The sequence below is a fragment of the Columba livia genome, chromosome 1 (genome assembly GCF_036013475.1).
Source record: "Columba livia isolate bColLiv1 breed racing homer chromosome 1, bColLiv1.pat.W.v2, whole genome shotgun sequence".
Classification (NCBI taxonomy): Eukaryota; Metazoa; Chordata; class Aves; order Columbiformes; family Columbidae; genus Columba; species Columba livia.
Window position 1 is genome coordinate 123,069,219 of NC_088602.1, and position 23,791 is coordinate 123,093,009.

At 36.4% G+C, this 23,791-nt stretch overlaps 1 protein-coding gene across 3 annotated transcripts in view; it reads left to right on the forward strand.

Annotated features, from left to right (window-relative positions):
* The window catches only part of EPHA3 (EPH receptor A3), a 230,011-nt gene that overhangs the window by 53,720 nt on the left and 152,500 nt on the right, over positions 1–23,791 (forward strand). For all 3 annotated transcript variants that reach the window (XM_021287743.2, XM_065076418.1, XM_065076426.1), the window contains exon 3: positions 21,704–22,364. In XM_021287743.2, coding sequence (XP_021143418.2) covers positions 21,770–22,364 — 595 coding nt within the window. In that variant the 5' untranslated portion in view covers positions 21,704–21,769. The remainder of the gene's footprint in view (positions 1–21,703; positions 22,365–23,791) is intronic.

Here is a 23,791-nt window from a genome sequence, read left to right on the forward strand (position 1 = left end):
TGCCAGGTGCTGTTGACAGCCAGATAGGTAACATGCAATTTAACCAAAGTCGGCCACAGCGTGCTGCGCAGGCAGGTCTGGGCAACAAAAGGCACACATGTGTCCTTCATAAGCTTCATTAACTCTTTTAGAAGAGAGAGTGCTACTTTGACATATTAATTAGTTGCCATGCTTTCTTTTACTCCAAGTTAACCTTTGGTTTGGTCACTTGATTCAAATTACTGATAATTGCAAGGCTGTTAGAGGTCTGTTTATGCAAAGTGTACTTAAAGGGGTTTTGCTGACTGAGTGAACAGGCAAATGTTTCATATCATTTGAGGGCTGCTGGATTGTGCTTGCCCCACACCCGTCTGCTGAAAAGGAGGAAGAACAACCAAGGAGAAATAAAACAAAGAAACAAAGATAAAACAACAGAATACCAGAAGAAGTTACTGCTAAGGAAACCAGTTATTCTTTGTTGGAAAATAAACAGAATAGTGAAAAAGTGGTCTAATATGAAGTTGTTAGGCAAATAAAATATTTCCTATATTAATTCCTGCATTATGTTACAATATACTGTGCTCAGAAGTTACTGACTTCCAAAATGTTCAATACATTTTTTCATTTTTTACATGAGTGCTGCATAATGAATTGTACTCCCACAGAAAAAGAGTAAGATTTTGGAATCTTTGTTTGAAACTTTCTGGCTAAAGTAAGACCAAGAAAATGTACAATTTATCTTAAACTGGTATAGGTTTTTGGATCTCAGTTGTGTTGTATAAATGTTAAACATTGTGCCATGTTTAATATTGTCATTAACAGACATTTAGACCAAAAAAACCCAGCATTTTTTATAACATACTTTTTTATTTAAACAATGAGAGCAAGAAATGCTTTTAACAAAATGTTATTTTGACAATTTGTTTCAGCTTTTCTCCACTATTTCAGTGAAAGCTGTTGCCTGGAATCTGTATAGTTTTGATTGCCCTCGAACAGGATCAATTTTTTTTTTTGTTTTTATCAATAAGTTGAGTGAAAAAATTCACTCTGACCTAATTTCTAGGATTATTTGCAATGTGTATTTTCTGTTAGCTAAGTATTGGTTGGTGAGCGCTGATAACACAAAGAGTAACATGATTTCAGCCAAACTTCGTCCAGTTATGTCATCTTAGCTGAGGTCTCATTTTTCAGAAAATAGTGGCATAAAAGCTGACTCTGTCCATTTGTATGCACAGACATTTGCATTCAAATATTATAGAAATGTACACTTGAGTTTCCTGATTTGCATTTACTTAAACTGGGACATTACAGTTACTGTACAGCAGGAACTTAAGACTAATAAAACATGAACTTCTGTTTTGAGATGTGTTGTATTCTTCTTGCTGGGATAATTCACTGTAAAAAGGCATGGGACCATCTTTCTTAAATCTGTACTATTAAATAGCATCCACCTTTCAGACTGAAAGCTTTTTCTGGGCAGAGATGAGTCATTCTTACATATTCCTATTATGCCTTTCACAATGGGATTGTTCCTTCCTAGTACTACCACTTTTCAAGTAATAAATGTAGCAGTAAAAATACTTCTTCCTGAACTTATCTCCTGCAAAAAGTGCCATTATCTTGCTGTCAGGAACATTAAAGTTTATTTTTTTTTTTCTTTAGATGACCTACATTGTAGGGTAGATACTTAGAGGTCTTCCTTTTCCCACAACCAATATGTCTGTATTCTTTATTGTGTAAATCAGTTTTTTTGTCATTTGTTGTATTGTAAATAATTTTAATTCCATCTAAATCTTCAATTTTAAGTTAGTGCTATATTTTATGATCATAAACCAGTAGTATGAACATGGATCTTATGTAATTTCTGTAAGACAGATTTATTTTTTTTTAAATACAAATATATATTTAAGTTCATCAACATACAGAATAAGAGTGTTTTGAAAATTTAGTGATTTGTTTTTAACTTTCATAGTTTCAGGCTAGGATATTTACATTGTTCATTGTAGATTTGGATTATTGTTATTCTGACTGTTAAAAGATATAAAGCACAGGAGCAGGTGTTATATGCTAAAATAAATGTTGTTTGAGTACCTAAAAATAAGGTACTGTAGCTTTCTAAATTGGAAAAACTCTTCCAGCCTCTTCATCATCTGCTACTCTTCCAGAAGACCTGCGATAAAGGGAAAGTGACCTCCAAGTGATTCAGTAGTGATATGGGAAAATAAGGGCTTTTTACAGTGACAAAACAGCCTGAACAAAAATGGCATAGGCTGCTTTCCTGCTAGAGGTTTTATCTCCTAGTTTTGTACTTTCTCCCAACCTTGGTATGAGGTAGGTAATTCAAACTACTTTTCTGCCATTACACATTTCAATATTGCAGTAACTTAGCAAGGCCTTTTTTCATGTAGCTGTATAGTGTGCAGTGTTATGTTCCTAGATTTGATGCAAAAGATCATTTCAGCATAGGTATACTATAGCCCTCCACAGATATATGTACCACCGGTGATGGGGGTTAGTCTTCACTGTAATGAATGTCATCTATTTCCTTATGATTTTTGAAATTATTTGCTTGCTGGATGGTTATTCTGCAGGGCTGAGGTCTCTTGAGTATTGCTTTTCATTTCTCATGCTGTTTGTGAGACAACTAGCCAGACTTTTTAGTGAAGCATGTGATGATGTGGCATGTGTTGGCATGCAGTTGTCTTACATGACCATCATCATATGTTCTGATTCCCTTTTCAATGTGTCACATTTGTCACACCTCTGTTCTACTGAACAGAATTCTGTCACATTGATATGTTTATTATCTTTCTCTTCCCCTAGTAAAAAAAAAAATAAAGTACTTAAGTACTTCCCAAATACTGACCTCACCTCATCTCAAAATGAGTAGAATTCTGCCCATAGTTACAGGGCTTTTTCAGTTTTTGTCTAATACTTTCCTCCGTCAAAGCACGTGGCTGTGTATAATGTCGATGACATGAGTTTGGCCACCCCCAAAACTGACTTTTTTTTTAATCTCTGGTGTTATGCAGAGAATGTCTCTTTCTCTTTGTAAAAGAAACTTGATCTTTTTTAAAAAACTCTTTCTTACATCTCTCAGTTACCCTATATATGCCGATGACCACAGAGATCTGTTAAAGACCAAACTGTCTTAATTAGGAGAACAGCTGGACATGCTTGCTTGTACTGTTCTTTAGAATCATGAATGAGAAATTGTTAAATGCATTCTCATTTTGTTCTTTCCTACTTGGATCATGCATGTGCAGTCACCCCAAAATTGCTGTCATGACTGAATTAGCACTGTTTAAATACATGTCTGCCGAATATAGCCTGGAAAGAGTTAACAGAAATTAGGTTCCTACTATGAAGTGAGAATACCTTCCCTGCTGATAAAAGGAGCGAAGCCCTTAGGGTACAGACTTGTGGAAAAGAAAATGTTGCTGATTGGGTCTGAGGAATCATAGAAGAAAGTGTCTGTGGAAGTGCTTTTATGCAAGAACAAAAGACCTTGCGCAGGTATTCTGTACAGACTTCTGTTTCTCATCCTTGGCTTAGGTCACAGTTCTCTCATAATAATTTGAAGGAGCCAGTTTGTGACCTGTGTGCATACAGATGCTATAAAGTATAGATACCAAGTTTCCAATTTAACCTTAAATCACCTGCAAACTGGTACTGTTTTACTGAGGTTTATGCTGTGCTTGCTAGTACTGTTGCTGAGATGGACAACTTCACTTGCATGGTCAAATGGTTTCTGCCAGACACAGGATGCTCTTCTGAGAAACAGAATGAGGTTGCTCTGTAAATTATGTAGGAAACCAGTAATGCTGAATCTGTTATAAACTCTTTGCTGCAGCATATAGAGGGATATCAGTGTGGAAGGGAAAGTAATCTAGAAAGCAAGGATGTGGATATAGGTGTCTTTTTACCAAAGCTAGCTGCTTATGTTTGGGTTATGGGGAACTGATGATGTGCTTATGGGCAGAGGAATGCAATTTTGCTGAGTAAATTTCCAAGTATGTTATTGCTCCCCAGGTGCAGGACTGTGCACTTCCCTTTGTTGAACTTCATCAGGTCCCTGTCAGCCCATTTCTCCAGCCTGTCAAGGTTCCCCTGAATGGCAGCATGACCCATGGCATGTTAACCATTCCACCCAGTTTTGTGTCATCAGCAAACTTGCTAAGGGTACAGTCAGCCCTATCATCCAGATCATTGATGAAGATGCTGAACAGAATTGGACCCATTATTGACACTTGGGGTACACTCCTAGTTACTGGCCTCCAACTAGACTTTGTGCCACTGATCACAACCTTCTGGACTTGGCTGTTTGGGCAGTTTCAGTCCACCTCACTGTCTGCTCATCTAAACCTGTACGTGATCAGCTTTCTCTGTAAGTGTGTTATGGGGAGGCAGCATGAAGTCCAGGTAGATAATATCCACTGCTTTCCCCTCATCTACTAGGTTGGTCAATTCACCATAGAAGTTCATCAAGTTGGTCAAATTCACTTCCCCTTGGTGAAGCCATCCTGACTCTTCCTGATGATTTTCTTGTCCTTTGTGTTCTTGGAAAGTATTCCTAGGATTAGTTGTTCTATCACCTTCCAAGAGATGGAGGCTGACCAGCCTATGATTCCCGGGGTCTTCCCTGTTGCCCATCCCTCTGTTCTTGCCCCAACCTTGAAACTGGCATTAACACTTTATGAACACTGATCATAGTAGTTAGTACATGGCATTATTTAGGGGTTGTTGTGTTTGTTTTTCATTTGTTTGTTTTTTTCATTTTGGTGTGTTTATGCCAGGTTGACATTCGGATGGATGTTTCCCTGTATCAGCTGCCTGCATTGCCACTGTAACATTAATACAAGGAACAGAAGGCAAGGCAGGAGTAGGGCAGAACACAATCAGCAGTTAAGCTGTTGTAGAGCCAAAACTTCACTTGTTGTACAAGTTCAGTCAATTTTCCATGTTGTGGTTAGAGGTCACATGCACATTTCTGTAGTCTTCACTAGAAAAAGACATCAGATAGAGAGTATTTTGGCAAGATATTGTGTGCATGGGGTTTTAATTTCAGCTTGGTGTTGCAGTAGTCGGGCAGTGCTTATTTTTGAAGGACACTGTCTTCGTAGTAAGTGAATTTGAATTCTGATTTAATTAGGAGTTGCCTTTCTGACTTTTGGAAAGCTGTATGAATTTGCTTCACCTTCTCTCTCTGCCCTTCATTATATTTACTTGCTGATCTGAACCTTGATCTCTCTGCTATCCTGCCCACACTTAAAAGTGGCTGGGAATAATTCTTGGAGAAATTACCACCTTTCTGTTTACAATGCCTCCTTTTTCCCAACCTTCATCCTTTTTTTGTGTCTAAGTCTCTTGCTTGATTCAATTACAGCTTTCTTTCCTTGACTCCTTTGTCCATAGTAGTTTCTGCATCATACCCACTTCTGCATTGGATTTTATATCACCTTTTATTCTTTTCCCTTTTCTGATTGCAGCAGCATTCTTCTTTCATCATTTCTTGTCACTTACTGTCCTTCTCTCTGTTGCTTTGTCTTGTAAGTCCTTTTGTCCCTGCTTTTTCTTTCCCACCCAGGCTTCGGATGCTTTCCTTTTAACTTTTTTTTTTTTTTTTTTAATATATATATTTCCCTAAAGTCTGTATTTTTGTTTTCTTTCTACTTGGAAAGGCATCCTTGCCTTTTGATACAGAGCAGTACAAACAATTTATATTCTATGCATTTAGGTTTCTTCTGTAAAAAAGAAAAAAAGTTTGTTCAAAGTTGGATCGTTCATAAACATCATTTGAATGTTTTCTGTGAACAAATTTCAGCTGTGGGAGGCTCACAGTGAAACTTGCTGTGTGATTAATTACATACATTGCATACTGATGGTTCTGTTCCTTTGCTAAGATTATGAAAACTTTGTCAAATGTCTACCTAGAAAACTACTTTGCTTGCTTTTGTTGTCCAACCCCCATACACCTTCAGGAGATAAAGCAAAACCATTGCTAAAAATAATATGTAACCCCTGAACAACAGCAGCAAGAGTAAACAATGATTACATTTGGGCTTTTTTCCTAAGTACTATCTGCCTGCTAGTGCAGAAAGAAGGAAAAAAAAAAGCTCAGGAATGAAATTACAGTTTTTACTTGAATTCAAGAACCTGCATACGTGAAAGGTAGTATAAATCATAATTAAGTTGTACTTTTGCTCTTTTGTCACCTGTTTTCAAAGTAAAAGACTTTTGTCTTTTCTTGTCCGTCCAGCATTTTTTGTGGGAAATTGAGAGACAAATTGCAGTACGTGATAGGTGTATGTGGCATATATAGTATGTCCTTTATAATGAAAAATGCCTCATTATTAAAAAAAAAAAAAAAAGAAGTTCTTGTTTTACTTTTAGCTGCTTTAGCTTTCTGTCCACACAATTCTATTTAGCAATATTTCTAAGTCTAACCAGTGTCTTCTTCTAGACATATAAATAATATTTTATTATTTTATTTCAAAAGTGTCTCAATATAGTGAATGAAACGTTAAGTCTGGATAAATGATATTCAGACTTGTGAAGCATGATTTTTCAGTATTTTCACAGACTTTATATTCAGTTTAAATAAGTAATTGCTGATTTATCAGTAACGGTGATAGAATGATTGGAAGTATTCTTGTATATGGAGTGATATAGGTGCACTGTAGTGTAGTTACAGTAAACACAGTTTTTCATTTAGTGAGAGACAATATTTCATTTAATATTAATAGACCAGAATATTTAGGCATAAAGTGTATATTTATCATCACCTGCATAAAATGAATTCCAAGATATGTGGTGGGGTTTTTTAGTTATAAATCCTGCCTTTTTAATAATATGAATGATTTTTTTTTTATTCCTGCCTAAATGAAATGGAGACAAACAAATTTGTATATTTGGGCTGTTTAGAGCGGTAAATTATTATTTTAAAGACAGAAGTGTTAGTCTTACCACTTGAAATTTTGGTATATAAAATATGGGATCTGGTACTATCAAAGATAAAATGCCTATTTAAAACATTGTTTCTTTGCCTGACTCCTTTGGTTTTGAATATTGTACCACAGAGGTTTATCAGTAATAATTTTCTTCATTATCGTTTCAAGAATTGCATTTTGCATGTTACGGTTATCAGCTTCCTACATTCTCTATCTCATTTTCTGCTGTTGTAAGCTATAAGTGGCATATGGGGTTCAAGCTGTAGTTCTCATATCCTAAAACATTTCCAATTAGGATGCTGGCTCTGGGACATGTGAATATGAAAGAACTATGAAGTGCACTTTTGAACTTTATTCCATATCAGTAAATCGATATTACTAGCTGCATTTCATGGGTTATAAATCAGTAGCGATACCAAATTTTTCCTGTTTCCTGTGGCTTGAAACACATTCCAAGTGTTTTCATGTGATGGGTTTCTCACTAGGTCCCATCCATCTTATAGGAAAGAGTTCTGATTCCAGCAGTGGTGAGGCTTCTTGACAGCTCAGGTTTTCCGTTAGAAACGTGTGGGTTTTGAATTTCATTCTCACAACATGTTTAGATGGACACTGGGAAGCAAGTGACTAAAGCCAAAGATCTGAAAGACAGTTCAGTTGCCTACATATGGCAGCTTTCCTAACCAAAGATCTGAAAGACAGTTGCCTACATATGGCAGCTTTCCTAACCAAGTATATTAAAACGTAATTTTTATCTTCTGGTTTATGGGACTTCAAAGACTTAACTCACACAGAAAGTCTGTGATGGTCTTATCTCAAAGTTCTGAGATTGAACTGTCTTTATCAGGAGCATAAATAATTTGACACAGTTCCTGACCTGTGGGCAGGAAGAGCCCAGAGGAATGAGGTAGTGTGAAGATTATATGGTCTCTCATCCTTGGAGTTGTGGTTTCCCATTACTGTTGAGGTCATCGTCAGGCCAATGGAAGACCATAGGGCCACTACTGCAGGGCTACCTTGTTGGCAAATAGAAGGTTTCATTCTGTTCTGGATCTGTGGAAACTTTAACCTCTAGAGCCATAGTTTGGCAAAATAAATAAAACAGTGAAATCCTTGTCTGATTTGCAGTCACAAATTTGGAGATCTGACTCAAACACACATTTATCGATACATATTCCCAGCAGGCCTTCATTTACATTTAGTGCTGTGGTTTGTGGAAAAAACCCTCTCTCCTATGCAGTTGTTTTCATTTTGAGCTTTTCACAGTATGTAATCAGCGTCTTAAGCGTCTTACTGAGAGTAGTGCAAGGTTAACTTTTTTTTTTTTTTTTTTAACAACAGGACCTAGAATTGAGGCAGTTTTGAATGTTTGAATACAAAAACTGCAGTGCTGTACTACTGAGTATGTTTATATCCAAGGTAGCTGTGACAAAGAAATGAAGCTTGAATAAATGAAAGTTAAGCTATAGAAATACTTTCAGCATTGCAGCTAATGAGCACTGTTTAGCTTTAGAGTAATTTTCTGAACCATAAGTAATTTTTGCAGTAAACTATTGATGGTAATGATAAAAATTAGTCTGGGGTATCTCTTGAAGCACATCATGTTCCACTGTACTACAGTGGGCTAGAAGATGAAATATAAGCCTCATATTTGCATATAAGGTCTTACAGAGAAATTTTGTTAGTTGAATTAGAGGTGTTGGGAGTTAGGAGTTTGTGTTCTTGGTAATGTCTCTCAACCTCCTACATAGTAAGTATACAAATACACTTCTACATTGAGATTTAAACTGAAGATTATTTTTTAGACTTCTCTAAAATATGACAATACTTTTAGTATTGCCTGTATCCTGTTCCAGAGAGACATTTGACTCCTCCTTGAGCTTGCAATCACCTGTGACCTAGGTCTACAGCAAAGACACTGTGCAAGATGCTGGTAACGTGGTGTGAACCACCAATTTTATTCAAGGTTTTGCTTTGTTTTGATTTTTTATGTGTGTTTGTGAACTATTTTATCTCATGAGGTTCTATTTACCCAAGGCTGAAACTTATTGAATGCAAAAGGTGCCCAATGGGTATGGGACCATGGATAACTTGGTTAGCTGTGTTGTTTTGTATTTTTTTCCCCCTCTACATGTAAGACTATGTATTTCTATGACACACTACTTTTTTGCAGTTACCAATATGCCCAGTTTGTCAAATAATGAAGAAAGAGTTTGAAAACGGTGCATCTCCAACTTACTGCTACAGTATGGAACTGTGAAGATTAGCTAATGCCGTTGCTCCTCAAGAGTCTTTGGTTAAAGTCCTTGTTAAATTCCTTTTGTTTATTTATCTCATATTAAATTAGGCATGAGTTCCTCTTTCATCCCCAGCTTGGCATATGAAATGTAATTGTTTAATAATGTTTCAGAGCCTTGAGAAATTAAGAGCATCTTAGCCAGAGGTTGAGAAGATACCTGGACTATCTCCAGGAATCCCAGTCTAATTACTTTCTTCTTGTGGAACTGAAGCAAATTTATCTTTAGAAAATATGAAATGTCAAGCAATGAATTCCTGTATTAAACATATTTTTCAATTAAAATTACTATGGAAATAAGTGCATAGAACTAACTTTTCCTAAGTGCATGGTGAGAAAATTTATTTTAATAGAATTACAATGAAAATATAATAAATATCATTACTGTTTTGACCCAACATTTGACAAAAAAATAATCACCTTTTTGGAGGTATTTTTAAATTAACTTTTTAAGCATAATGACTCTTCTCTGATTTCAACATGCACTTAGTTTTTAAGACCGTCTATGGCAGTTAGATTCAAAAAGTAATACCTGTAGTATTTTTATTTATTGCCATTTTTGCAGTAGTTCCCAAGCAAGGAATTGGAGGAAACAATATTATGCTATTCAGGTACATCTCACGGCTATTTCTGGCTTACCCCAGTTAAAGGGGAGGTATGATGGCAGAGGCAGGATTTCAGAAGTTGTTTCCTTTAAGAAAAGAGTGGGTGTGTTGGCTTCTACAGGAGTAAGAAGTCAGTTTTAGGAGGAAAAATGGTGGGTTTTATTGATGAGTTACCAGAAGATCATAGTATTAAGTGCTTCACATACATTGTTAACAGCATAGCTGCTGATTGACTTTTGTTAACGTGTTGTGTGGGTTCAGTTAATTGATTCTGAGCTGATGAGGACCATGTTAGTCCTTATATGAGAGCTTTTGTGTACCAGACTGAAAGCCATTCTTACTGTGTGGCCAGGGGTGCTGGTTCTGAGTACAAGCCTTGCACAATGTCTGAACAGAGAGGTTGAAAGAGAAACCGCTCGGTGCACAGCTAAGGTAAGGGCAGCAGTATAGGCTGTCGTCACTTCTACAGCTGAAATATGTTGGAGAGATGTGGAGAGAGCGGTAAAGCTGGACACTGGATGAATATCTGCGTGAAAGGGAGCATCTAGTTAATGGGATGCAATGGCTGCTTGCATCAGCTGAGTTGAAGCTGAGGTTGAAGAACTGAACTGGTAGTTAATGACTAACATTAGCGTATGCCTCTAATGTTTTTTTTGCTGGTGTATTCATGATAGTGAACTTTATAGTTTAAATAACTATACTGAAGAATGCATTTTCAATGGAAGTGTGAAAGGATGAATGGAAGGAATGTCTCTTCAAGTTATTACTAAGAAATGATGCTGAAGATGGGAGAATGGAGATCTGTATATGTAACTCAGCTGAAGAAAATTAAAAAAGAGCATTGCTGTATGAACCAAGACCGACCAAAACAACCCAAATATGTCTAGATTATGGTAATTACACTGAGCAGCCTTTTATGAAATTGCCTGTGGGCTGCATCTGTCATGGACGTTGTTTGAGTTTTCAGATTAAATTTTTCTCTCATATGAAGTTATGAAGCATTAACTATGCTTCACTCATTAAAATTAAACTTTCCCATTTCTGTCTTAGCTCTCCATTTAGTCTGTGCCAGGGAGCTGAAGAAGGTTTCAAGGTTCTACAGAAAGGAAAAGACTCACAGTACTTTCACTGTCTGCTGTGTAGGATTAAATACAGTGTTGTGATCTTAAAGGCAGTTATCATGTTGGAGGCTACATATCCTGAAGCTTTTTTCAGAGCCTGTGAAGCTGCCTGTAAAGGGTCCCAACACTTTGGATTTGCTGACCCTTTTTAGTTGGAGGGAGAGGACTACTACATTCAGCAGTAATCTGCTGCGTTTTTACTTTGTCAGTGATGTTGTCATTGAGTCTGCCAGAAAGCTGGAAATAGGGACACAAATCTTAGAGCATGTCCATAGGGCAACTCTGTTATGTTTGTGTTCTCAGGTGCTTTGTACTCACCTTCCACTCAACACATTTAATCTGCTTATGAGAGGTAAAATTATCCTGTACACGCATAGAGGAATTGCTCGTGGGATTACAGATAACTTCTGGATGGGCTGGTACTGTCTGACTGTTTTCTGGAGTGATCTAGCACTTTCAATGGAATGAATAATGAACTGCTTCCAGCCTGGAAATTTGTGCTGTGTCCTGTCTTTCTACCTCAGCATGCTGTCCATGCCAATTTATCTTTATTCGTGGTCTGTGGAAAACACAGGTTGAAGGCTATGTTGGTCTCAGAGCAGCTGGCATAACGATGCTTGGTATTTTTTTCCGTTCAGTTTTGCACCTAGAAAACAAGCAAATATTGTTTGGATTAAAGAAAAAAGACAGCTATCTGAAATTTGCTCAAAACTCTGCATCCATCTTTGGTTTGATCATCTAAGAACAAATCAGGTTTTCTGGGAAGCAGTTTTATATGTATTTGTGTTACTTGTTCTTGTGCAGTAGTACTGCCAATTATATTTATTAGCCCTAAATATTAAACAGCTGGCAGGATTCCATTGTATATAAATAAGACATTTGAGACCTGGAAGAATGCCATTTCTAATACAGCCAGCTGGTGCTTTTTACAGTTACATTCAGCACAGCACTACTGAATTTCACTGTACATTCTGTGTTGTGTTAATGACAATAGGAGAACATAGGGTGGTTTGGGATTTCTATAGGAAATGCCATGTGTAAAAATACATTGTTTTGAAAGACTGACTGTACCAAGGAAATGCTATATTATGCACCTGTTTTACGCATTTTGATGTAAATACTTTTGTGGTTTTCTGTTTTGCTGGCAAATACAAAGCAACAAATTGCAAAGGCTTTTCAAATGTGAATTTTTAAGTGTTCTTGTGCCACAAATGTTTTTCACTTTCTCTCTTTCTGTGGTGGTGGTGGTTCCCTATTTAAGTAATGGTTTCATGCTTAAACATCCCAGCTTCCTGCTGCTTCTGAAACCATTTGCTAATCATTTGGGGCTTTTTCTTTATGAAGGTACGATCAACTCTTTGTTAGAGTCCAAGTAATAACTAAAATAGTAACAAATATATCTACTCATTGTTAATTTGTTCCTTTTCTAACTATTAGAAAACTGAGGCATAAAGGTGGATAGAGGGTACCTTCAGATTTACCTAACCAGCAAGTAGTTTGGGAAAGAACTGGTGTCTTTGCATTCTTGAATGACTATGCCATGATCATATCTTTGCAAAACTTTGCCATCAGTATTTGTCTGGCTACATGCAGAGATAGTGCTTTACTTGATGCAGAAGATAATGCTGAGGAACCTGATGCTTTTTTATTTGTATTATTATTATTATTAAATATTATCAGGAGCTTATTGTTACGAGCCATATAGATGAAAGTGTTATGTCTGACACCAAGTGTGAAATCATCTTTAATTGTAATTACCCAAGACACAATTTTTCACCAGATTGCCATGTCCACAGCCTTGGGTGAGTTCCATCTTGGATAAAATTCTGCTTACTGCAAGTGCCCATTGTACTAAACAGCTGCTTATTTCCATCTCTGAAACAGCTACACTTAAAGGCTGGATCTTACTTTGTTTGTGCAGTGAATGAAAGGTGCCCATGAATGAAAGGTGCTTTTATGTGAGCAGTAGTTCAGTACAGATTTCAACCATGGGGACCGCTGCATTGGGAACTTCCCAGAAAATCTGCTTAACCTGTGAGATAAATAAGATTGAAACCTGTTTCTCAAGGAGACGTGCAGCTTAGAGAAAAATAAAGCTCTGAATGTTTTGCTTGTCCAGGCTTTGAATGGGCATTTGAATGCTGGATTCAGATGTCTCTTAGGAAGTCAGATGTTTTCCTCATTGTAGTGACCTTTTTACCTCACTGTGATTTAGAGGATTTTGCTTGCAGAAGCAGCTGTCCTTACAAGTTTGATGGTGAGGTACTTGGCTGTCTAGCAATCGGAGATGGGGAAAGAGATGGCTTTACTTATCTTTCTGCAATTTGGTTCAGTTATTAGTGTAGCATTCCCATGATAAAGTGTGTACTTTGGATTTCTCAAATATTGTCTGTTAATGTGTGCTTAGTACCTGTAACACGATTGCTCTTATTTTTTTAACCCTATTTATTGTAATACTTATATTATTTTACTTCCCAGATGAAAGTTCTTTGAAAACTAAGAGGCATTAGTGAATCCAACTCTTCTGGTCTTTTTGTTTTGGGAGAGGAAGAGAGTCAAGATTTATTTTAAATTATGTATGTATTTGTTATACCTTGGTGAAATGAGGTTTATTCAGATACTCAGATCACTGTGGCTCCGTATATTGTGCTGTAAGTAGCGGAGGATGATGCAGCTGTAGTAGGTAGAGGGAGGAGGTTGTCATCCTTTCCACATTCATCCATGTCTGGTTTTATTTTTAAGAGTCTTATTTTAGGTCTTATTTTTGTGACCAGGCTATGATTCTATGGTCACATCATGGGACACAGTTTCTCTCCAGTCCCCTGTCAGGTCATGTGTCAGGAGCTACGGGTTCTTGCAGCAAGGGTAAGGGTGGGCTTGTGTAGTGGTTTTTTTTGTTTGGATTTTTTTGTTTGGTTTGGTTTGGTTTGTTTTTTTTTTAATATAATTTTGTTGTTGTTTGTTTGTATTTTATGGAAATTTTTATTTTTATTTTTTTTCTGAGTTTCACTGATTTGGCCTTTATTATGGTGAAAGAAAAAAAGCATGAAAAAAAAACAGCAAAATGTCAGATAAGAATTTTCCATTAGGTCTGGTTGTTTTGGATAATTTTGGGTAAATTTGGAGCTATGCATTATATGGCAAAATGCTATATCTTGGGTTTTGTTGGCCAGACTTGATGTCTGGATGCTCTTCATGAGTTTCTCATTTCACCTGAGCTTTCATCAGACAAGAAATTAAGATTTTGTCTTGGTTGTAATTCTTCAACTGTTTTGCTTAGTTACGAAGAAAACCCAGCTCTTTTTTTTTTTTTTTTTTTTTTTTAATTCTCCTGAATACAATGGTACGCCATCAGGTGTGCTTCATATTCCACAAATATGAAGACCAGTAGAAAACTGAACAGAGAGGGAGGAGAACACAATGGTAATACTTGGTGGATCTTAGACTTAATATCGTTGCATGTAATTTTATTACTTATATTGTGCTTTTTTCAACCTTACATTCTCTCTAATATGCTTATTTGCTCTCCCAGTATAGCTCTTTCATTTAACAGTTATGACTGGTTGCAGTAAAATCATAGACTAGTAAAATAGCATCAGGAGAATGTGTACCATAGCCTGTGTCTTAGAAGGGTTTATGCAATGGTAATAATAATTTTGCCATGTGTGTAACTTAATTGGGAATCTCCTGCAATGTGTCTTCCTCTTCTTTCATTTGCAACTTAGAAAAAAAGTAAAAACAAAACCCAGGGGAAACCCCAGTACCAGCAGGTAATTTCACTGACTTTTGAAAGCCAAATGTAGAAGAAAATTTTCATGGTGCTTTCTAAATTTCTTAAACTCCCAAATTGGATCATTTTATGGCCTGTGATCTCACCTGGTTGGTATTTATAGGCCTTGCATCAGTGCCTTTGGTGATGTTATGAGGAAACCGTTTTCAGGTTGATGAGCTGGTTTGGAATGCATTCTTCTATGATACGATCATTACAGGGCTTTTGTTAATAGCAGGCTTTCAGAGCTCTTCCATCCTGTTAATATGTTGTTAAACTTATATATAGCATGTGGAAAGGTTCCACTTTTCATTTAGACTTGAATTATTTTGTTCCTAGTCTCAAGCTGTCTTAAAATGTGTGATGATTTTTGTTGGCTGATTTCCTCACTCCTCCTCAGAATTTTGCCTGTTGTTTATAAAAATCTCTCCCTAAATATATTTTTACTTTCTAGTAACTGAAAAAGTTCTTTTTCTCCTTCTATTGGCTATGAAGTTGAGTAGGATGCGTTAGAATCATGTTCAGCATATGTGAAAGTTTGATTCTCCTGCTGATCTCACTTTGGACATATTTAATGTTACAGTAAAAAAGTCAACAGCAGATCTAAGTACTAAAACAAAGGAGGAATCAAAGTTATTCATCTTGTCGTAAGTCCTGCAACCTGTTTCCCAAATGTATGCTTCAGCATGATGGAAATGTTTGAAATATTGGACAGTGTGTGATAGAAAAAAAAAATGTTAGACTGAACTATATATATGTTTAATTAAGATATAATTCCCTGTTATCATACTGAAAGATTTTTAGGCCATATTCTCTTACGCGAAGTTCTTAAAAAAAAAAAAAAAAGAAATTATACAAATGTTATTTATATAAGTGGTGAATATTCCCATGCTATGGTATAAAGTATGTCAGATGTTTCACACTTAACATGAATTATATTTTCAGTTAATTAAGGTGACAAGCACAAAGTTGTCAGAAAATGACTTGCAGATCTTCTGTGTTCTTTTATAAAGATACAAATGTTTGTGATGGTTTGTCTTTTTTGTTGTGATTTTGTTCTGCCCAATGTAATTTCTTCAGTTTTCAGTCCTTTGTGAAAGTCTTGCTTGTCACAATGCATCTTCCTTAGGGGATGGGGTTTTATTTCAACATAGCCTATGCTCATGCTCTTGTTAAAGTTAATGGCAAATGTCCCTTGAGAGCAAGATCAAGGATTCTTAGGCAAGTGCCAGATATACAACAAAAAGTTAATGGAAGTTTTATATCAGTGAAGATTAATTCCCCACACTTGTGTAATGCTGAAGGATGCTTAACTATTACAGCAACAGATACACAAAACAATTTGTTGTAATATCAACTTGACAGGAATGTCTTTGGAACCCAATTTCTTCAGTTAAGAATGTTTGCTGGTAGCACTTCCATTTTCCAAAATAAGAAAACTAACTTAATGCTTATACTTTTCTGACACATAGAAATATAATTCTGGAAAAACTGGGGGGAAAAAAAAAGTCAAATACTTACTTTTCATGTTGATCTCTTATTTTGAATGGAATAAACTTTTCACCAGGAATGTCTACTTTATGTTCGTACTCCAGACTTCTACTGGATTGCCAACTGTAACTTTTTTCCTTTTGTTAAAAAATATTAATTTCATATAAAATTACTCAGTGAAGAAAATGCTAACTGTAAATGGTATTAGTATAATTTAAAGAAATACCTCAAATGCCTGCTGATTAGCTGTCTCAGGACTTACAGGACTTGAATGTGTATTATGCAGCTTTGGAATATTTCATCATTTTCAAAGTGCTGCATGAAACCTTCATAAATATGCCTAACTTGAAGCTCAAAACAGAACGTTTTGACTGTTTTGATTTTCTGCTTGCAAATATAGATTTTTTTTTCCTATTAAAACTTTAATAGAAATGCATAGTATCTGCACTAATTTTAGCAGTTTTATATACTATGCTTGGGCAATGGAAGGAGAGGATGAGGGACACAGAGATGGCATTAATGCTCCTAATGAGGAAGAGACTTTTTTGAGTTCACCTTTTATCAGAAATCAGAGTCCATGTCGAAGACTAGGCATAAGACACAGATTTATAGGAAACCAGGCTTCATTAATTCTGTTGCTCTTGGCATGGCTTCATGGCTTGTTTGTTTACCTTTTTATTGTGATTGGCTGGCAACTGGGGAAGGGGACGGGAATGAAAGGATTATTAGCCAGTTGGCATTCTGTCAGTGAAATGTTGAAAAGTTGCATGCACTGACTATCTGAAATGTGAGATTCCTGTCATAATGATCTTTTTGTTTGGGAAGGGAATTGCTTGAATAAATAGCAGAAGGCCGAAAGCGTGCATATATGGGAATGCAGGCTTTTCTGTCATTGCTCACCAAGGCGTAATAACAGTGATTTTTTTTTTCTGGTTGAAAAAACTGTACTGAATACTAAGAGCCAGTAGATGAGAGCAGGATAAGTTTCCACTAGTAGAACAAAAAGCGGTTTTTGCTTTCAGGTAGAATTTTTGTGGTGGTTGTGTAGAGGGTTATGTGAATACCTCATAGATCATAAAAAGCAATTACACGGACAAAAAAAAAAAGATTGATTTAGAAATAAGCAATGATTTGACTGCGCTGCTCAGCAAGAGTGGGACATTCTAGCACATGAAGATGTTTTTGTGAGGTTCCAAAGTAATTTCAGTCAGTTACTATTTTTCTTTCAATTTCATAGAATCATAGAAACATTTCAGTTGGAAGATTTCTCAGCACTGTATTCCCAGTCTGTGTTCCAATGTGCACATTGATTAAATTATGTCACATCTAGCTACTATTAGAAGGATTAATATATGTTAAAGGATAGTTGGACATTACCTGAAATGGTTTCATACACTATTCTTTTTTTTTTCTCTGTACCCTAAGACATAAAGACTCACTTTACTTGCTAAAGAGTAACTCTGGATTTTCTTTTAGCTGATTTCCTCATCCCCAACTCCCAGCAAATCAGAATTTTCCTTATGGATTTAAATTACCTTAGACACTTTTTTTCATTTCTAATTCTTCCCTTACCTACTAAGTCTGTTATTTCAGCTATGTGTTTGGGAATGTAGGTCAGAATGATGCCTGTACAAAGCAAAATTGCACTAAATATTGTAACATTGAACAGGCTATGTGGCAATGATGCACAGGAGGTTTGCTTCCTATTACAACTTGGCCTCTTAACAGCCATTTTGTTTTATGTTTCTCTCTCCTTGATTGCAATCCCTGGAATAAGAAAAAAAAAAAAAATATATATATATATATATTTTTTTTTTTTACTTTTATAACTATTGTAACTTTACAGAGCAAGTTGAAGACATGAATTACAAGTGCAGAAATAAAAATTAAAACAAGTACAAATATAAGTGTTTGAGAAATCTTGCTTAGTAGAAAAAACTAATGGGTCATGGAAGGGAAATTGTCTTGATGTTCTTGATAATCTGTTTAGAATTAAGATCACATGGGGATGGCAATACAATAGCTTACTGAGAAAAGTTGCAATATACGAGCAGTGTAAATGTGCTGCTTCTTTTTTAGTTTGATCATAATAATTACTGAAGTCGGAAATCTACTTGAATGTGGTATGTGTTCTGATTTGGACAGTCTTCCTGTAGTTTCAGTGACTTATTTGACCTTAGCTCTTTCTAAGTGATAGCTGCAGTCTCCATGATTTTATAACAGTTAAAATATTTTGGTCAAGTTAGCACTCACTGTGAGATTGGTTCTTCCATTCAGCAGTGCTTTAGCATTAAATGATAGATTTGAAATGTTATTGTTTATGTAAGTGGAATGACATGGCAATCTGCATTTGTTTCCAAGCAATTTGGTCTTCATTACGTATTAATGAAGTGATAATTGAATGTTGCAGCTTCTGGGTGAAGAACATAGGCAGTGGTGCTACCTTTGTTGTGCAGTTCATATATCTACATTCAACTGTCCATGTAAGTGTATTGGATAAGAAACTTATGAAAAAAAATTGCAATGAGACTTGTTCAGAAAAATGTCTGCTGTGGAGATGTTTTAAAATCTGCAAGTTTCTGGTTTTTCTTCTGCGTTCCACTGGCCATGTAATATATATTGAACTGATTAGAAATAACATAGAAGAGATAATAAGCAGATAATTTATGAAGTAGTGTGAGCTGCTTTAAGTTTTGATAAAATTATGTTTCATTATGTGATCTTTTTTAACTGCATTTTTTTTTAATATTTGTCCAGGTAAGACGTGGGTACATCCAACTTCACGGGAGGCAATTATGACATGTGAATGGCTTTTTGAACAGCATTATATTATTGGCTCAGGAACATCTATACAAGGACATCTATCAGAGGAGGGTCCTCCACTCAGCTTTGGGAACTTGGCAGACACTGGGAGCCCAGGGTTCATTTGTTTCTGATGCACACAAGATCTTGTCCTTGTATGATGAGCTGCCATGTGGTCCTCAGCTCTCAAGTGGCCATGAGCTCTAGTGTAGTAACTCTGACCTAAAAAGTCCCTGTACTGCTCTCTGTCTTTGGCAATGTAGTGTGTTATGGCTTGCCGCAGCATTTCAGCTGCTGTATACACATCCAAGGCTGTGTTTTCAACTCTGTTGAACTAGTCAGGAAGAGATAAAACTTGTGTATAGTCAGATCTGTTAAGTGAAATAAAATAAACTTTGTTTCAATTAAAGGAGGAATATTTATACTGCTTTTATCTATTGGTTTAATAACATGGTTTAAAATCACATCTTCAGTGGTGCGTGGACAATTTCATTGTGCAGGCCAGCTCTTAGTCATATCAAAACTTCTTTACAGTCAGTGGCTTGGGACTGAGAAGTCTCAGATGTTACTCTGATGTGGTTTCTTTATCTCTTTCTCGCTTTCCCTCTCTTTCTCGCTTTCCCTCTCTTTCTCGCTTTCCCTCTCTTTCTTGCTTTCCCTCTTCTCTTTCTCTCTTTCTTCCTCTTTCTCTATCTTCCTCTCTCTCTCTCTTTCTCTCTCTATTATGTCTTGTAAAACCAGGAAACTGTAGACAGTTAGCATTTCTGCACCTCAGTTTCTTCATTGGTAAAATGGGAACGGTACTTTCCTAATGTTTGCAGTACACTAAGAACCTTCAGCAAAAGGTGTTTATGTGAAAGGAATAATTGTTAGACTGAGATCTTAAATGTAGCATTGATGTGACTTGATTTTTGAGGGAAGATGTCTTCCTGGTAGAAGTTCTTTGTTTCCATCCATCAAGAGTGGCAGTGATTTCTCACAACATATTTAATTTTGCCTGCTTCACGTCTCCAGTTTTTGTACCGTGCAGCAGCTCTGTTTTAAGTTCTACTACTTCCCAGCTGCACAGCATCTGGTTTTGTGGGGCAGCATTTGTGTTTTTTTGCAGAAGCTGTTTATGTGGGTGACAGCAAAGCAGGGGTTTCTGTAGCTGCTGTGCCTACTCTACGCTCTGTTAGTATCCGCTTCATTATCATGATAGGAGTTTACCTCTTTTGTTTTTGTAATTAACTTTGAAGCATAGAACAGAAGATGATAAGGCTCAGGGGGATCTTACCAGTGTTTGTAAATGCCTGATGGCAGGGTATAGAGAGTATGGAGCCAGACTTTTCTCTCTGGCGTCCAGTGAAAGGCTAAGAGGCAATGGATACAAATAGAAATACAGGAAACTCCATTTAAACATAAAGACCAATGTTTTTACTTTGAGTACAATCAAACACTGACCCAGGTTGCCCAGAGGGTCGGTGGAGTCTCCATCCTTGGAGATATTCCAAAGCCTGACCAGTCAGCATCCTGGGCAACCTGCTCTGGCTGACCCTGCATGAGCAGAGGGTTGGACTAGAAGATCTGGAAGGGTTTATTTCAACTTCCGTTGTGTCGTGATCCTGTAGCAAGTGTTGTTCATTGTAATAAGAATTTTAATTCCTGTGCTTTACTGGTAAAGCTCTTCATTTTGCATTTTAAGACTCAGAATATAGAACAACTGCAGTTTTTGTGTGGGTAAAAGCTGAAGAATGATGACCTTAAAAAACAAAATGAACCAAAATGATCCTGGTCATCCATTCATGGAGAAAATAAGAAGGGTGCATCTTAAGTCACTTAATTGTGTATGGTGAATGACTAACAGTAAGTATTTACTTTTTCCTGTGATTGGTAAATATTCCTCTCTCTTAAGTGTGACTTCAGAAGTCAGGTAGGACTGGTACATGAATAATCCATAAATATGAAACCCATTCCTTCCCTGTCTGGATCAAATAAGTTTGACAACTGATGACTGACTAAAAATAAATGATGACTGTGTATTCTTCAAACTCATTTTAGTGTCATAGCCTATATACTCCACAGAAGTTAAATAACCAAGATATGGTAAGTTGGAGGTAGCTTATAATAACTCTGGAAACTGGGCTATGCTTGACTGTCTAGAGAAAATATATCCCAAGCAAAATCAATTGACATGCTTTGAAAAAATTTAAAACTGTAACATTTTATTATGACTATATGGAATTTCAGTGGGAACCATTTGCTTTGGTTTGGTAAGATGTTAAATCTTGTTTAATCTTTGAAATACAGCTCAATTCTAGCAGTGAAAATATGGTGTTTGCCTAGTGAAGCTCTTCTGTTTGAGGTGAAGTGCGGTTGCAGTAAAGGCTTCTTGGGTTCATGACTGAAAGAATGGCACTGATTATAGTTTAGCTTTACACACACTTTTAGTAATGCAAAACAGCTGTAGCATCTCTTTTATGCCACCTTGAAATAACTTGGTAAAAAAGGACTTCTTAATGGTGAATTCTGTGTTCATTTGAGATGTTCTAATAGGAAAAAAGCAAGTGCAAGTTTAACCAGACTTTATTGTCTATTTTATAGTGATGCCCAAGTAAAGTGATTTTTACTTTTTCACAACTTTTCTCTCTAAATGTAATTTAAATGTGATTTTTATTTGTATAATCATTAATAGTTTTTTTTTTTTTTCCTAGTGGGAAGAGATTAGTGGTGTTGATGAACATTATACTCCAATCAGAACCTACCAAGTGTGCAATGTTATGGATCACAGTCAGAACAATTGGCTGCGAACAAACTGGATTCCACGCAATTCAGCTCAGAAGATATATGTGGAGCTCAAGTTTACCTTGAGAGACTGTAATAGTATCCCTCTAGTTCTGGGCACTTGCAAAGAGACCTTCAATCTCTATTACATGGAATCTGATGATGACCACTCGGTAAAGTTCAGAGAGCACCAGTTTACAAAGATAGACACCATTGCAGCAGATGAGAGCTTCACCCAAATGGACCTTGGGGACCGAATTCTCAAGCTGAACACGGAAGTCCGTGAGGTGGGACCTGTCAGCAGGAAAGGCTTTTACTTGGCTTTCCAAGATGTAGGTGCGTGTGTTGCCTTAGTCTCGGTGCGAGTATACTTCAAAAAGTGCCCTTTCACTGTCAAGAACCTCGCCATGTTTCCAGATACGGTACCCATGGACTCCCAGTCACTGGTGGAGGTGCGTGGTTCTTGTGTAAATCATTCCAAGGAGGAAGAGCCACCCAAGATGTATTGCAGTACAGAAGGAGAATGGCTAGTGCCCATAGGGAAGTGCTTGTGTAATGCTGGCTATGAAGAAAGAGGCTTTGCGTGCCAAGGTAACAATGACCTCCATGTTCATAGTTCGATTATTAACAGGGGCTTCACTTTACGTCCCTACTCTGTGTATTGGGTCATGTTAATTATCTCCAACTTCTTGAGAGAAAGGAATTAGTTCATCAAATTGCCATGAAAATGGGGTTTATTTAATCTGTGTAAATAATGCAGTTTGCTAAAAATATTTTATAAGGGTCAACAACTAGTTTTTAGTTAATGCAGCGTGTAGCAAATCTGTCTCCTCACTCTTGGACTTCTTTTCAGTAGATTATAGGTTTCTCAAATGCATTGTTTGTGTCAAAATATTGAATTTCTTTGTGTGATTTTCTTTTTTTAAACTTCATGGCTTAATGTATAATATTTGCTACTGAACTGTGTTGATTAATTGGGATTGGTCAGAAAAAAAGAAGTAGCATTGTTTCAGGTAGCAAAATTCCTAAATGCAGACACATTTGGAATATTAATATTTGAACTTCAAAACTGCATTTTCATAAATACTCATATATTTAACTCAAAATAATTTTCTCCAGACTTGGTTTCTGCAAACTGTGGTTATGTGAATGCTCCCAAGATCAAGACTACACCAGGGGTTTTGAGTTATTCTAGAAAAGTTCTTTTAAATGTTAGATAAATGCATATTGTATTTTCCTGATTTTAATATCTACCAAAATGGAAGTGGTCTAAATTTTGCTTTTTACAAATGTATGTTTTGAAATTTCGTGCTAATTAAGTCTAAAGCCTCTTTTCACAGGGTACCTTAAAGGGTGCTGGCTGTGGCAAAGAGTTTTCTGTTAAATAAATAAATCAAAATTAAACAGTAATATCTAGAAATACCATGGATGGGAGTAGTAGCTGACATATTTACTGGGGGGTTGTGTATGTGTGTTTGTGTGCATGTGAATATGCATATATCCATAAGAACAAGAAATGCAAAGTATTCTGAACCTCGCTGAGAAAACACCTGTTCCATTGTCACCAGTCCTACAGCAATCTTTATGTGTAAACAGCCAAGCCCTGGGAAGCTACTAGAAGCCCACCAAATCAGAGCCAGGTAGTTGTGAAAGCTGTTGCTCTAATAAAGGTGACATTTTCTCAGAAAGTGCCAGGGAGATTTTGGGGGAAAGGGGCAAGAGTGTGTTTTGTTTGTTTTTGCTTTTAAGTAGGTTTTAAATTGGTTTTGTCCAATTTGAGTAAATTGGGAAATAGAGTCTTTTGAGTATGATTTTCTGCAGTTAGATACCAATATTAAGAAAAATAAGTTAAACTCTTCTGTTAGAAGCTGAATCCAGCAGAGTATATTTTATTATTCAGAAATGCTTTATCTAGGGCCTCCTATCGCTGCACTTAAAAATGCTAAAATGTAATACTCTTTTAATCACTGTATGTAGTCTTGCTTGTATGTAGAGCCTGTATCCTTGTAAGTGGTTGA